At 37.2% G+C, this 15,194-nt stretch overlaps 1 protein-coding gene across 1 annotated transcript; it reads left to right on the top strand.

Moving 5' to 3' along the window:
- Positions 1-1,192: 1,192 nt before the first annotated feature.
- LOC306854254 (homeobox protein unc-4 homolog) lies at positions 1,193-4,294 on the top strand (the record flags this gene model as incomplete). Its single annotated transcript, XM_079392114.1, has 3 exons — positions 1,193-1,448; positions 1,923-2,098; positions 3,305-4,294. The coding sequence occupies 3 exons, from the start codon at positions 1,193-1,195 to the stop codon at positions 4,292-4,294; spliced, it is 1,422 nt and encodes a 473-aa protein (XP_079248240.1).
- Positions 4,295-15,194: the final 10,900 nt, after the last annotated feature.

Below are 15,194 nucleotides of genomic sequence, written 5' to 3'. Positions count from 1 at the left end.
TAGATTAAAGTGAGGTGGCCTGGACTAGATTTAATTCATAATATCAAATGAAAAAAAATTATTACTTATTTACCATTTTACGTTCTCGCTGTTCTTTTTTTGTTTTATTTTCCACAAAGACGCACTGTCAAAAAAAAAAAAAAACAAAACAAACAAACAAACAAAAAAACCACGATATAATATTAATTAATACTCAAGGGAGAGCGGCTTAAGCGAATATTGTTTCAGAGGTCTAGCAACTGTTGTAAGTTAAAGCGAGCATGATATTATACACAATGACCACAAATATCAGCTGTTTAAATGACATTAATTACACCGGAGTGCTATGGCTGGGGAAATATATCTAATTTTCTGTTAAATGTCGAGTGCCTTCTAATTAGCTATTAATGTAATTAAAAGTTCATTTATTCCTCCAGCAGTAGGCTCACATCATTCTAACACTCTCCTTATTTTTTAAAGCATTGTGTTAGATTCGTGACGCTTCTGGATGTAGTCCGGAATTAAATTTGACAGCTCTCTTTGACGAATATCTTCGGCTTGACTTGTGTCAAGTTACCCAAGAATCGCCACATAAATAAACAGATTATATACTAGTGGGTTGGTCAACAGTGCGCTATAGGAGTCTTACCTGTTCACATGGCAACGTTTAGACTTGACAAGTCGTTAGTACGGGTGTGTGTTTGTTTCCCCCGTTTTCTTTTCTTTTTTTATGTTTGTTTGTTTGTTTGTGTGTGTGTGATTTGGAATGACTAGAGGGACATTGTCTCGAACGGAGATGAATGTGTGGCTGCAGTCCGAGGTGAGATTTCAGTGTCTATTTAGCGTTTAACTGGGTATCAAATCTGATCGCTCTCCCTCTAAGGCCCCCTGTGTAGTCATGATGTAGTTCTTATCAAAGCCCTCCTGTCTTGTTGTGACAGCTCTGATATTGTTTATTGAGGTGGATGTCAGGTTTAATTAGCAATCGATATGGAAAGCGTTTTCAGACTTCGTCTCTGACGTCAGCGCCGATTAAGGCTTCTCATTGGTCTCAGATTCCCAGAGCCTTTGATAATTACTGGAAGCTTCGTGTTGATAAAGAATAGCTCATCCTACTCTCCACACCATGTCCCCTCCTCGCTGGCCACTCTCGCTGCATGTTTTTTAAATTCACATCACCAACCACCAGACGTCGTTTCCTTCTGCCTGGGAGATGATGGACAGCAGGATACTGGATCCACCTCATGCCCAGTTCGGAGGCTCGCTCGGTGGGATGGTGAGCTTCCCGTACCATCTAAGCCACCATCATGTGTTCGAATTAGCCGGTCATCAACTTCAATCCACGGCCGCCGTTCCTTTCTCAATAGACGGATTACTAAACGGCTCCTGCACGGCTTCCGTGGTGAATTCTAACCATCTCTTGTCTGGCTGCGGCATGAATGGAGATAGCCAACAGTACAAACTGACAGGTAAGCAAACACACACTCACTTGTCCTAAACTGGCATAAAGGTCTTGGACTGAAGAAGAAAAAAGCATGTTTTTGTCATGTTGTAGCCTAAAACAAAGATTTAGTTTTTCTACATAAAGCTTTGAGGAACAGCCCGGGGAAACAATAGAAAGGATTCTCTCATATGTGTTCAAGCTAGTTTACTGGAATTAAACAGGCTGACTTTTATAAGGAAGAGCGGATAGCCTAATATACTACAAAATAATGGACGGCACGTTAGCTGCTTCCATCTGCTCGTATTATTTTCTTGTTTTTGTTACTTTAGCGAGAAAACAAAACTGATGGTTTTCGTTTTCTCTTTTTCCTTTAATACACATTAACAGTAAATGCTCATGCAGACAAATAAACACTATGAAGAATTTCAGTGGGCCCATTGTTTTGGTGGACAGAACTGTGCAAGTTACAAACGATGCTAATTTATTGTTTCTCACATAGATTCGGGGGATCCAGATAAGGATAGCCCGGGTTGTAAAAGAAGACGAACTCGTACCAATTTCACTGGCTGGCAGCTGGAAGAATTAGAGAAGGCTTTTAATGAAAGTCACTATCCAGATGTGTTCATGAGGGAAGCACTTGCTCTGAGATTGGATTTGATAGAATCGAGAGTGCAGGTAAATACACTAAATTTATTTTTCACGTGTTGTGGTGTGACGTTATGAACAGATGGATCAAATATTATTTTAGTGTGAACACAACATGGTTTTATGAATAACCGCGTCTTGTTTTTTCCCCCTTGTTTGTTCTGTTATTTTTTTTCATAATGTTATTTGTATAAACACGGGATGTGCTCATTTTGAAAATGCCATCTTTTAAAAATAACCTTCATTAATGTTTAAGAAGCTTTATTTATCATTTAAGTTATTAAAAAAGAGAAGTGTTTTTGAAATTTTGTACTTTATTTTTTAGACTATGCAGTAGGCCCCACTGTTAGCAGAAAAAAAATATTAAGAGATCACTCTGCACAAAAACAAAATAATAGCATAAATAGAATAGACATATTTACAAATATTTTTGATTCTCTTATAAATAGGCTACAGTCGGGTTAAATGTTTTATGAAATCGAGGGGAAAATATACATGATATAGATTACATAATTGTGCACGATCCTTATTAAATAATAGCCTATTAAATAATTGCATTTAATCGATGCATTACTCTGTTGGAGAGAGCACATTTCGGTGTGCAATGTCAGGCGTGATTTAATTATCATTATTTGCTATTTTCTTATCTGAGAAAAAAAAATCGAATCAAACATTTGGCCTATAAATCAAAACTCACTGCCTTAAATTGTATGGGGCGTAATGTAATTCATGTGTTTTTGGATGCGGCCTACTTCTACAGCAGCATTCAAGATGATAGCTATTTGAACCATAACGTTATTCTAAAATGTGTTGTCTGGATAGTTGCGTTTTATTTTAATTATGTTATAACAAGACCACATTTATAATACATATCCAGTCAATTTACAACATTCTATAATATACTGACAACTCATTATTAAGCTAAATGGTTTTTTTTTATAGCTTGTATTTTAGAGTTTCAAAAAACAACAAAAAAGAAAATACATTTTCTATTATACAATACAAAAAAAATATACTGTATTGTATTTTATAAATATGCTAATAAAATGTGTATGTGTATGTCATAATCTTTATACGTGAATATATAGGCTAGCTATATGCTAACTTAAATATAATTTGTATACATTATGTTTAAAAGAAGGCCTAGCCTATATCTTTATATGTAGCTTATATACTTCTGCAGACTTGGCATTATTTTAATGACATGAAAATTAATGTTTTTTTTTTCGTGATTAGGTATGGTTTCAAAACCGAAGAGCGAAATGGAGAAAAAAGGAAAACACGAAGAAGGGGCCGGGGCGACCTGCACACAACTCCCATCCGACGACCTGCAGTGGAGAGCCAATGGACCCTGAGGAAATTGCGCGCAGAGAACTAGAGAGGCTGGAGAAAAAGAGAAGGAAACAAGAAAGACGGCTTTTAAAGTCCCAGAACAAACTCCTTCCCGGGGACTTATTTCACACCCCAGGATCTGACAGTGACAGTGGCTTGTCACAAGTAACGGACAATGAACAAAGCCTTCATTGCGACATGGGCCGAAACCAAACGCAACCAAGCTGTGACCAAACACCACAGAAACTCCAGAACCAAAGAACCGCAGACCAAGACGCGAGCGGATCCGAGCTGGACTCATCCGACAGCGGTCAGCAGTCAAACCTGTGCTCCAACAGTAGGTCTTCCACTCTTCAAAAACTCAATCCCTTCAGTGTGGAAAGCCTTCTGTCGGACTCCAGGCCGAGGCGCAAGCCGCATATGGACTTCCCAGTACAGGCTCCACGGCCTTTGATAGGGAAAGGACATTTTTTACTGTACCCTATTACACAACCTCTCGGTTTCATTGTTCCACAGACTGCTTTGAAGAGCACAGCACCAGGCACTGATGCTGAAAATGGCCAGAAAGTGCCAGCTGCTGACAGTAGCTTTGCTGGAAAGCTAGGACTCACGAACGCCAAGGAGAACAACAGTGTAAACAACAGCGGCGCGCGAGCAATCAAAGGCCAGGTCAGTCAGTCAGGCAACATAACGTGTTCACCACAGACTACCATTAATGGTCACTCGGCGGGCATCTGTAACGAAAGATGCCCACACGATATAGAATTAGACCTAGTCGATCCAAAGTCTGAGAACAAGGAGCAGTCGTTACCTGACTATCCACCACAAAATTCAGAATCGGCGACAAGCAACAAGGACACCAACAAAGACTCAGTTGACGTCGATATGGAATAAATGAAATCGTAGTAGAAACTGAGGAGCGTGGCGAAATTTCACGACTGCAGATTAAGCGAAGAGGAAAAAACGTCGACATATCGAAACGTATCGTTTTCATTGACATATTTATATTCTGATTAGGGGAACTATCTGTGTGAATAATGTGTGTGGTGGGCTATCAAATGTTTATTGAACATAGCAGCAGCTCCCTGTATAAGAAACTGAAAAAAAAGAAAAAAAAAATCAAAACAAGACAAAACCTCAAACGTTGTACAAAGTATTAAGATATTTATATATGTAAGTTTTTTTCATAAATAAATCGATTGTATACAACAAACTTAAGCGTGCATGGCCCTAAATAGAGCTTGTTGTGGGCTATATAGCTCCCCAAAACCCTGTGTTGTATTTTGTGTATTGCTTTAACAAATTTATTCATCTATAAGCTACACCGAAATGAGGTTACGAGCCGGAGGCGAAAAGACCCGTTCGACTCCTGCAGAGTTTTGATATGAAAGTAATTATTTTCCCGGTGGCTACTGCAGGGATTCAGTTTATTTTAGCCCAAAGGGTTATAATACATTACCGATTTCTAGTGATATGAAATCACATAAACTTCCAAGAATAATAGAATTAGCATGAAAGGCTGGGGTGTCAAATTGAAATACGAAAATAATAGCCCCGGCAGCTGGGAGTGTGTTTGTGCATATTGGATAGGAGATGGGAATTCGTGGGGCGGAATTTTCATGAGCTTTTCACTTTGTCAGGGCCCTTGTAGCTGGCTATATTAAGATAGATGTTCGATGATATCCCTCATTGTTCTGTCGCTTATATTGATGTTCCTGTGTTATCAGCCTATTGATCATGCGTCGGCTGTAATAGGACGGGCGAAGCAAACGTGCCTATTTACAATAGCAGAACACATTTGTTCTAATAGGGTTGGCGGTCCCATGGGACCCTGTGGGGGCTCCCAGACATCTGCGCCTTGACAATATTAGCACTGTTGACTAGATCTAAAGGCGAGGTAAGAAAAGAAGGCAATAAAATCATAGAATCATTGTCCTGATAAATATAAGCGGTAAATACCAATAATGAATGAGCATTTTCATTTTCCAAGGTGTTTAATTTGGTCATACAGGCGTGTTTATTGTCTTCTTAAACATCCTCTGGTCGTCTCACTTCCACTGGGTCTTGATTTGCAAATAAATTGAAAATAATAAGTGAGGCCGGCGCAAATGAATTTCTGAGCCAGTGTCTCTTTCATAATATTTACATAATTTTCACCAGAGACAGACTTAAGACTTAGCATATGGCGTCCAGGGCAAATAGACTGCACAAAAGTGGGCAAGATAAACCACAGGGGGAGAGCAGAAAAGATGTCAGGACAATCAATAAGAACATATTTTGCGCACAATACAGAGAGATAAATATGGCCCAGAGTTGCTATAAAAACAATGATTATTTATCCCTAATACGTGTTCTGCCATATTGAAAGATTAGGTCTTTTTGAAGCCATCTTTCCGCTATCTCCAAGTCAACCGATTAATATATCTTTATTTCAGTCAGTCAATTGCCTTTTGCAGGCTATATAAAAAAAGCAAGTGTTTGGAAAATGTTAGTTGTCTGGAGGTGTCCTTCAATTTCCTGCTGTTTTTTTTGTTTGTTTGTTTGTTTGTTTTTCCTACCGGGGCGCGTTTATGTTTAATTAATTTGCAATCGGAAAAGATGTATCGCTGGCTGCATACTGGTGGCCTTAAGGTGAAATTAGCGATTTGCTTAAGCAGTTAAGCTTTTGCCTGAAAGCAGCAGGCTGTATGATTCAAGACAAACTATCAATCGATATGGCCCAGGCAGCCTCCAGGAGATGTGTCCTCCATGAATCATACTTTATGAATTCAATTTCTACCCGGAGAAATTTTCAATTTGAACGCTGGATCATTATGGGAGAGTGTAAATTGTTTTTGCTCTATTATGCATCGGACGCCATCATTTTTCTTTCTAATTACGGAGGTGTCAGGTCGGGCTGTCATGCAGGCGCTGATTTTCAATTTAACTGATCATCATGCATTCATTTTCCCATTTGATAAATCTGCTATCTCGACGCCGCGCCATGCCTGGAATGTTAAGAGAGAGAGAGAACAGCAAAGTAATGGGTGTGTGTGTGCAGCAATAAGTGCAGATCAGGCAGCTAATTTAGCACCTCCTGATATACCATCTCCATTTCTCATTTTCAACTCTCCGAGGAGAGAAGCACCCCAAAGGCAGAAAGCTGGTATTCAACAACATCAGGGGTAAAACGACTCGGAAAACGCTTGTTTTCCTCAACACATTTTCCAAATTAGGATATCAAGCTTAATTAATGCTAATTGAGTTCCTCAATACGTGCTATTTTTATTTAATAGAATCAAATTCGCGCAATTAATTATGAAGGTGATTTCAAGAGCCTCATTTGCAACACCCAGGTTTAACCCCTCCCCGAGAGTTTTGTAGATTATTTTCTTTTGTCGTTTTACATTTTGCTAACTCAGAGAGCGCCCCACCTCGAGGACAGGTACAAGGCCAACGGGCCAACCGAATAGTGATTCTGTTCCGCTTCTCTATTTAGACTAGCTACTGCTTAAACATGGCTGGAGAAATCAGTGACCCATTCTGGCTTAACATATAAATCTTCATGGATTTAAATGTGTCGCTCATCACTAGTTAAGGGTCACTTGAACTCTTTTTGCTTTTAATTTCCATAAACAATAATCATAGCCACAGATACATTTTGTTCGTGGTTAAACCCCCCCACCCACACTGAGAATGACAGGTAAATTACATGAATAACATTTTGAAAGCTCGTCTCCACTTATAAATTACATTCACGAAAATACAACCAAAAACACAAAGTGATAAAAATATATAATTCTTTAAGACGACAAATATCAAGCCTCTACTTTACTTGAGTTAATCAATTTAGGGATCGTGAATAAACAATGCGCATGTCAGTTATATTCCCCATCCTGCGTTTGCATGGCAGAGATAAGAGCGTTGAAGTCCGCCGGTGAATTAATAGGCATATGCTGTAAAGTAATCCTAAAATGCATGGCAGAGTAGCTGCAGGATAGGAGCCAAATGTCAAGTACCGTTTTAAGTGATTGTGAGAAAGATCTAAGTGGCACTGCTTTTCTTTGGCTATAGTAGAGGCTTTCTGTCCCTGCAATCACTTCAACATTCCTTCTTATTGAAAAAAGACTGAACTTTGATTCAATCACCCCTTATAATATGAGGGATACTCGATTTTCGTCCCGAGCTTGAAACTAAAAATGCATACGAGTTTTCACACAGACATCTTATAATTTACAAAGAGACCATTAATTGGGAAGTTTCAGCAAGTTAATTAAATAATTCCCTTTGAGGGCAATTAAAAGAGTGAAAACAGCATTAAGAGCAACTCATAATGCACTTTGTGTTTAGAATTGGCAATCCTAGTATAGTTCAGCAATGCAATTAACAAAATATTAAAAGTGTTGGCTTATTTCAAAATACAGAGTTCCAGTATCCATATAGTATGTTTTAACATTCTATAGATTCCATAATTTTTGCTATCACATGCTGGCTTAACTTGAACATTTACTCCTCAGTTAAATAAAAAGGCCACTTTTTAAGAGGTGTACCTTTGGGAAAACTAACAAACCACAGGTCTTTCATTAAAAACAATACCACTATTACGGACCTCTTTTTCACAACAGTATCAAATGTATTAGCATTTGATTTTTTTTTAAATTTATATATATATATATATATTTCATACATATTCTTGACCCGGTGTAAGTCAGTATGATAAACATGACTCAAATGTTAACACTAACTCCCCTGGTCATTGTGGTTATTAAAAATCGAACAGCCTGTGACTGCTGCTTTGCTCTTCTTTTCTAATTATCACCTTGTGAGATGTGTTTCATTACCTATATTTCATCTGATAAACCACTGAATTCTGGCCAAAGGAGAATTTGTTAGTCCATGACAACGATCTCTACAAGAGATTTTAGGAACATGTGGAGCCAGCATTTCTTTCCGGATCTTAATGACCACAGGCTCCAACAAATTACATGTTAGTATTTAAAACTGCAGTACTTTAGCTATAGGTTACTAGAATTGTATTTGTTTGAATAAATGACACTGTGAAAATATTTTAATCAAGCATGATGCAAAATCATCATAAAACAAAATGAACAGACACAATGTGGTATATTTGATAGCTGTGTCAGTTCATTTTGTTTTTATTATGTTTATTTTTTATTATGATGTGGAACTATGTTTAAAAATTTGTTAACCCTTCTAAGTCCTTATATGGCAATTTTTTTCTCATTTCAAAATGCAGACTGATAATATCACAGAAAGAAAGCAATTAGTACTTTATTAAGTAAAAATGTCTATCAATAAAGTCAACTTCTGATACACACTTTGCACAACTGAACATAACACCTGAGCTTTATCCCTTTTGTCAGCTATTTCCTTATGATGGTGTAAATGCTTCTTGAATCATAAAGAAAAACATACATTTTGGTGTATGTGTGTGTCTATATACACTGTATATGCATACATATACACACACACACACACACACACACACACACACACACACACACACACATATACATATATAATGTTTTTCTTCATGATCAGCTTAGTGAATAGGGCACAACTCATAATGCATGGTTAACAAAATAAAAATAAATGCAGATCTTGGCGACAGTAAGACACAAACCACATCTGCAGAATGCGCTTTACTGTCAGCTGACACTAGCAGTTCATTCTCACTTGAAGGCTAATTCATTATCAATTAGAAGTGAAAATGGAGATGGGTGGGAAGGATCCTCGAGAGCCTGGCACCTGTATGTTCCTCACCTGCGCTGATGTGCCACAGTGATGGCTAAAGCTCTCGCTGGTGATTTAGAAGGCGCTGTGTAAACAGGCGTTTCACTCCCCTGTCTTCCCAGGGACTCCAGACCCTAGAGGTTAATGAAGCGTGAAGTGTGAAAACTTCCTGAGATGGGATGAGTTAAATAGTGTTTCCAGATGTTAAGGCAACACTGTCCAAATCTATTTGTAAGTGTCGACCCTTTACGGGTCGCAAATAACTCCAGTTATGTGAGAGATAAATAAGCTCCCCTCTGACCATTTACCAACTACCAAAACTAGTGGCTCCTTTATCCAGCTGTTGCTTTAAAAATGTACAGCGAAAGGGAGCAGTATTAAAAATGGATTCTGTGAAGCTAATGTAACCCATCACAGCTCACTAGAAGGTGTAAATGCGTTGATGTTCTCAGTAAAGAACTTGTTAACATCAAAATGACTTCACGGCGAAGTGACAGTTTGAAGGGCCGTTGTAAAAATCTGCAACTGGTACTGAATTTCAGAATAAAGACTTCTGTTCCTGGAGGCTTTAGCACATGCGGAGTGCAGGCATTTTGAATTCAACATTAACTATGCTTTTCATTATAGTAGAGTATTATTTTATCCCTGGATCACTCATAGCTTTTATTTATTCCTCTCTTCCAAACAACCACCACCCTAATTTAGCTGTGGAAGGTCAAACTTTGTTATGAGGATTTATAAGGTAACTTTTGTCATTGATCTGGGTCAAGCCCAACATAGCGGGCCATAAAAGGAATTGCCAAAGGGTGTAGTTAACCTTGGGATAATCGGTGATTATTTTATACCTTAAACCGCATTAATCTTCCCCATTTCATACAGAGAGGATGTAGTTTGTCTGATTCATAAAAGACCCGCTCAACCTGATGCGGAATACACAGCATCATAAAGAGACATCTCACAGGGAGAGAATCTTCCTTTCAGGTGAACTTTGAGAGACAGTGTGTCAAAGCTATTTCTCAATCCATTATCAAACTACTCTAGAGAGGCTCTAAGAGGACCTGTTTCTTCATGATGCAAACAAAAGGCACAACAATTCCATAGTGCCATGTGCCCAGTTTACACAAAAAGTGCTGTTGTAAGGTTTGCTCAATAAAATGAAAAACGAAGAGTGTGGTTTCTTTGCCACTAGCGACACCAAACGGAATCGCAAATACAATGTTTATTGCAAACTTACAAAAGCAACGATAACTTTCATGCTTTTGCAAACTCAACAACTGACTAAAAAATAGAAGACCATTTATTCTAGACTGGTAATTTAAAAAAATAAATAAATAAAGTGAAAGGGAAACTGGGAACTAACCGGCGCTACTTTCACGTTTGTCGTAGTATCACAGCGCACTTGCTATTGCGAAGTGCATACAAGGCGCAAATGGCTTACACTACACAACACTTACACTACACAAATTTTAATCTTATATTTAATCCGATTTGCAGTCTGGAGAAATCTAAGCTAGCTGTCGAAAGTCAAAGCCAGTCTTAGATTTTGGGCAGTAGGAGTTTATGTATATATATATATTTTTTTTCTATATAGCCTATTTTATTATTATTGAGGTTTTGTTGTTGTTGTTTTATTTATTTATATATATATATTTTTTTTATTCGGACTATAGCCTAATTCCATCCAGTCGGAGCAAGGAAGCGCACGTTTCTGTGTGAGTTTGTTGTGTGCGGAATGATGTGAAAAGTCTGGTAGTGTGTGACCCTCAGTCCTTGTATGATGCCTAGTTTTATTAGTAACCTTTTAAAAAGTCGGTAAATGTACTACGCCTTGTGTTTTAAAATCCGTTAAGATTTTAAAAATAAAATGTGTAGGCCTAGGGTAGGCTATTCCAGCTTTTAGATATTGATTGCAGTAAAAATTACCTCAGAGGACTTAAGCACAGACATAGGGTAGTGCCATATTTATTTTTTTACAGGAATGAAAAAAAAAGGTTGTGAGGAATAGAATTACAGTGTGTTCAATTTACTATACTGTTGTTTAACAACATGCCAGTTTTTTTATCAGTTATATAAAAAAAAAAAAAAATTAAGTAGCTAAACACAACGACCATAAAACAAGTTTTGAAAGTGTGAAAATTAGCCTACATCTATTGCATACCATTGTAATGACTGTCTATTCCTCAAAGCCTATTTTCATTCGTGAAAAATTCAATATGGCGTCTACCTTGACTAAGGTCTATTACTGTAATATTGCAGAGCTCATCTAGTTGCTATTGTTATACATTGTAATAGACCATATATGTGTATATTTTATATGTATGTATATATATATATATTAGGGGAAGCCTATCCTTTACGTATACCGCAATGAGTAAGTTAAGTAACAATACTGCAGGTAAAATTTGTCACAGACGCAAGTTTATATGCAGGAATATCATTCAAATTGATAGTTTTAGCTGTTCAATGAAATGGGTATAAGATAACCCTAATCTTAACATTGTTTTGTCAATTTATGTCTACATTAATCTTAGTTGCAATTGTATCAACAGGGTTTTAAATGTCCTATAGAAAGCCAGTCACCATCTCCCAGCTACATCATTAAACCAAAATTGCGAAAGCTTTTAACACAGCTTGGCCAGTTACTCAGACTTTACATGTGCATTACCGAATGTTTAATCCTTTGGACTCTCTGGTTGTACAGACATTCACTATCCCATTAGGGCTCAGAGAGGCTCAAGGAAAGGCCCCAAAAACTTGATCTCACTCAGGGTCCACTTTTTTTATTTAACAGTGAGGAGAAATAGGTTCTAACTGGGTTTGACAAGTCACTTTCAGATGTGTCTAGTGCTACAGTCCTGATGCTGGACCAATCAATCACATTAGAGCAGTGGACGTGGGGAGATGTGTGCAGAAACACTTCAATACAGACGGTCTGTCGGTCCGAGAGATCACCTCACCATAAAACAAAACAGTCAAAGGAAAAACACACTCAAACGTCTTGTTCCAGCCCTATAAGTGAGTGTGATTAGTTATAAAGGATCACATTGTTCAATGGCTGGAAGAAAATTAGAGATGATAGTGGAACCGAATCAATACTGTTTACCTCTCTAAAGTGTGACCATATCTATCAGTAGCTCCGGGTTGGCTGTGGATTGCTTTTATCCAACACTGTTGGCGACCAGGAGAGAACCTGAGGAAGGGAAGTTTTAGGACATAACGCTAATTTTGGTGCTATTGATAAGCTGCTCAGCCATTCAAAATAAATGATTAAGGCAGGCAAGTATTAATTAAAGCACCACCAATACCTTTTAAGACGGATACATGGGCTAGCAACAGGACATTAATTTTTCCGCTAACAAATCATGATTCCCTCCAGCAGTCTTGCTACCAAATCCAAATTCAGTTAGATGTAATATATGTAAAGTAAATGTCAAGAGAATTTTGAATTCTCATTTGGGATAACATGGGAAAATGTACAGGTATTACTGTAACTTAAATTTCAACATCATAATATAAGAATGCAAATGCAACATTGGACAATAGTGCGAAGACAGATTCATTGTAGATATACTGAGTCACTAATTAACTTCGCCAAACAATTGTGCTTCCGAAGTAGCTTATCAAAACCTAGTTCATTTATTTGGAATAAAATACATGAGCATGAGCGAGGAGTGTGCACGGATAAACACATGGAAGGAATTTCCAAATATTTAGGCTATTAGGAAGGATTTTTTTTCTCTCATTCTGTCATTCACCAGACTAATTCCCTGCGTTTGCCAAATTGGAGCTGCTCTTGTGTACGACATGTGTTAATATCTGTTGCCAGTGATCAAGAACAAAGAGAATTTTCTTAAATAGACTAATCACCTTTATTTTTAAATGACAAAATGTGAGGGCCAGGAATCATGAGAGAACATTGAAAACAGTTGTTTTATGATCAATTCATTATTTATGGATGGGATTTTATCAACTTGACCTATAAAAATAGCTATTAAACAGTGCTGTAGAACAGTGTCCATTCATTGTCTGTGTATTTAAAATCACATTATACCGACTTGTGCAGAGAAAAACAACTAAACAAACTGATGACTTCTTCCTCCTTTCACACAATACACGATTAACATTTAATTTATCCTATTACAATGCAATTGCTTTGAGATAATGATCCAGTCGTCCTGCTGGGCTCATTTGAAGACTTGAATGCAAAGGTGAATTACATGCATCCCCCGTTTAAAACAAAGACAAAGACAGGATAGAGGGTAGTGACAGAACACTACATGGATTAGCCTGCAAACCCATCCCAAAAGTGAAGGGGAGACATAGAAAACAACACAATTAAATTATGACACCTGACACTTAGACCCTACCTCTGTGTAAAATCCTAATAGACTGGCTGTGGAGAGTGAGATGCTGTCAGACGATTAATGTGTGATCACACGCATTAGCACCGCTCATATTCAAAAATCCTCCCATGGAGCTTTTTTTGTGCTTCAAATGAGGACATTAACACAGACTATCTCAAATATTTTTCACAAGTTTTAAATAACTATGCCACTGATGGCAAGTGCCACAAATGGCGTGAGCGATGATACACAGATGTTTACTACACCTAATGCCTGGAAATGATCTATAAAGTATGTCTAATACCATGTAGATATGAGCAAATTTAGATGGTTTCTGTTGTACGCAATAAGCAGGCACAGAAAACCGAATTGGTGGCATGCTATGGTTTAACAATGAATCTACTATATGGCTAAAATGTAAACTGCTGCCACAACTATTTTACTTATGACATTATTTTATGCCTAATCCTGATTTCAAGATTATAATTATAGCCAGTGACAGAAGAAAATGCAAACATGACACATACGTTTTTTGCTACATCTATGGGTGTTTTTATACATTCAAACAGCAATGGAAAAATATAGATTTAGGTGAAAAAAGCTTATTTGCAAATTAGTTTTTTTCTTAATTCTTTGACATTAAATTGAGTATTTTAACATTTTCCCATTCCTTTGCAGACTGTAAGTTAATGATGCTTCTTGGATACGTTTGACAGCTTTTGTTATTTATATATATAAATATATATAATTTAGAAAAATCTTAATTTTCAAAAAAAGAAAGAAAAGAAAATCACAAATTTTAATGAATTTTTTTCACTCTGTGTCATCAAGTTAGGTAACATTGCGCCTTTTTTGGCAAATCAGCAGAAATTCTTATCCAATAAATGCACAGGCTAAGTGATGTCAGTGGATAAGAAAAGTTGTTTAAGAGGAAAAGCTATTTATTATATTTTGATAAAAAATTATGAAAACAAACTTTTTTTTTTTTAACTTTTGAATAACATGCATTGATGAATCGTTCACAGTAACACCAGTAATAACATGCATTAATAAAGTAAGAAGGGTCATTTTTGATTTCCCGTTGACTCAAATAATATATAATAATACTACGGCAATATAAAGCTGCATTTGGCTAAAAAATTGCATTTATAAAATATTCAAATCCATTACCTCTGGGGAAAGTGTGTGTTTGACAGTCAACTGAACTCACCCACTCATAACACATAACACAATCAACACCTACACATACCCACAGCTCACAGACTGACCGTGGGCATTGGATATCAGCAAATGATTACACAAATCCTCTGTCTGCGTGATCACAAAGCACAAAGACACATTTACATTATTTTCTGTCAACATATCTGGGATGTTTTGATCTAATAGCTGTGCCACCAGGTCCATGAGGTATTTCCCTCTTCGGATAGAGCACAGATGGTTTGATCCCTAGAAATACATTTGTTGCACATTTCTTTGATTGAGTAGCCACACTTTTTTTTTAATGCATTGTCTTCTAGTGAGGATCACATGCGCTGCATGGTGTGGATATGTTGCCATAAGGAAAGGCAATAGAGAAGAATAGAAACAAAAGCTGCCATATTCATGTCTAAAATCTACATACAAATGTGAAATCCAGCATGCTAATGCTATAAATACCAGTGAACATTACTGGTAATGGAAGATAAGCCCGGGATGATGATACAATCACCACAAAAGAT

Source organism: Barbus barbus, assembly GCF_936440315.1.
Source record: "Barbus barbus genome assembly, chromosome: 3".
Taxonomy (NCBI): Eukaryota; Metazoa; Chordata; class Actinopteri; order Cypriniformes; family Cyprinidae; genus Barbus; species Barbus barbus.
The sequence above is the reverse complement of the archived record's forward strand: the minus strand, read 5'-3'. Positions and strand labels throughout refer to the sequence as shown.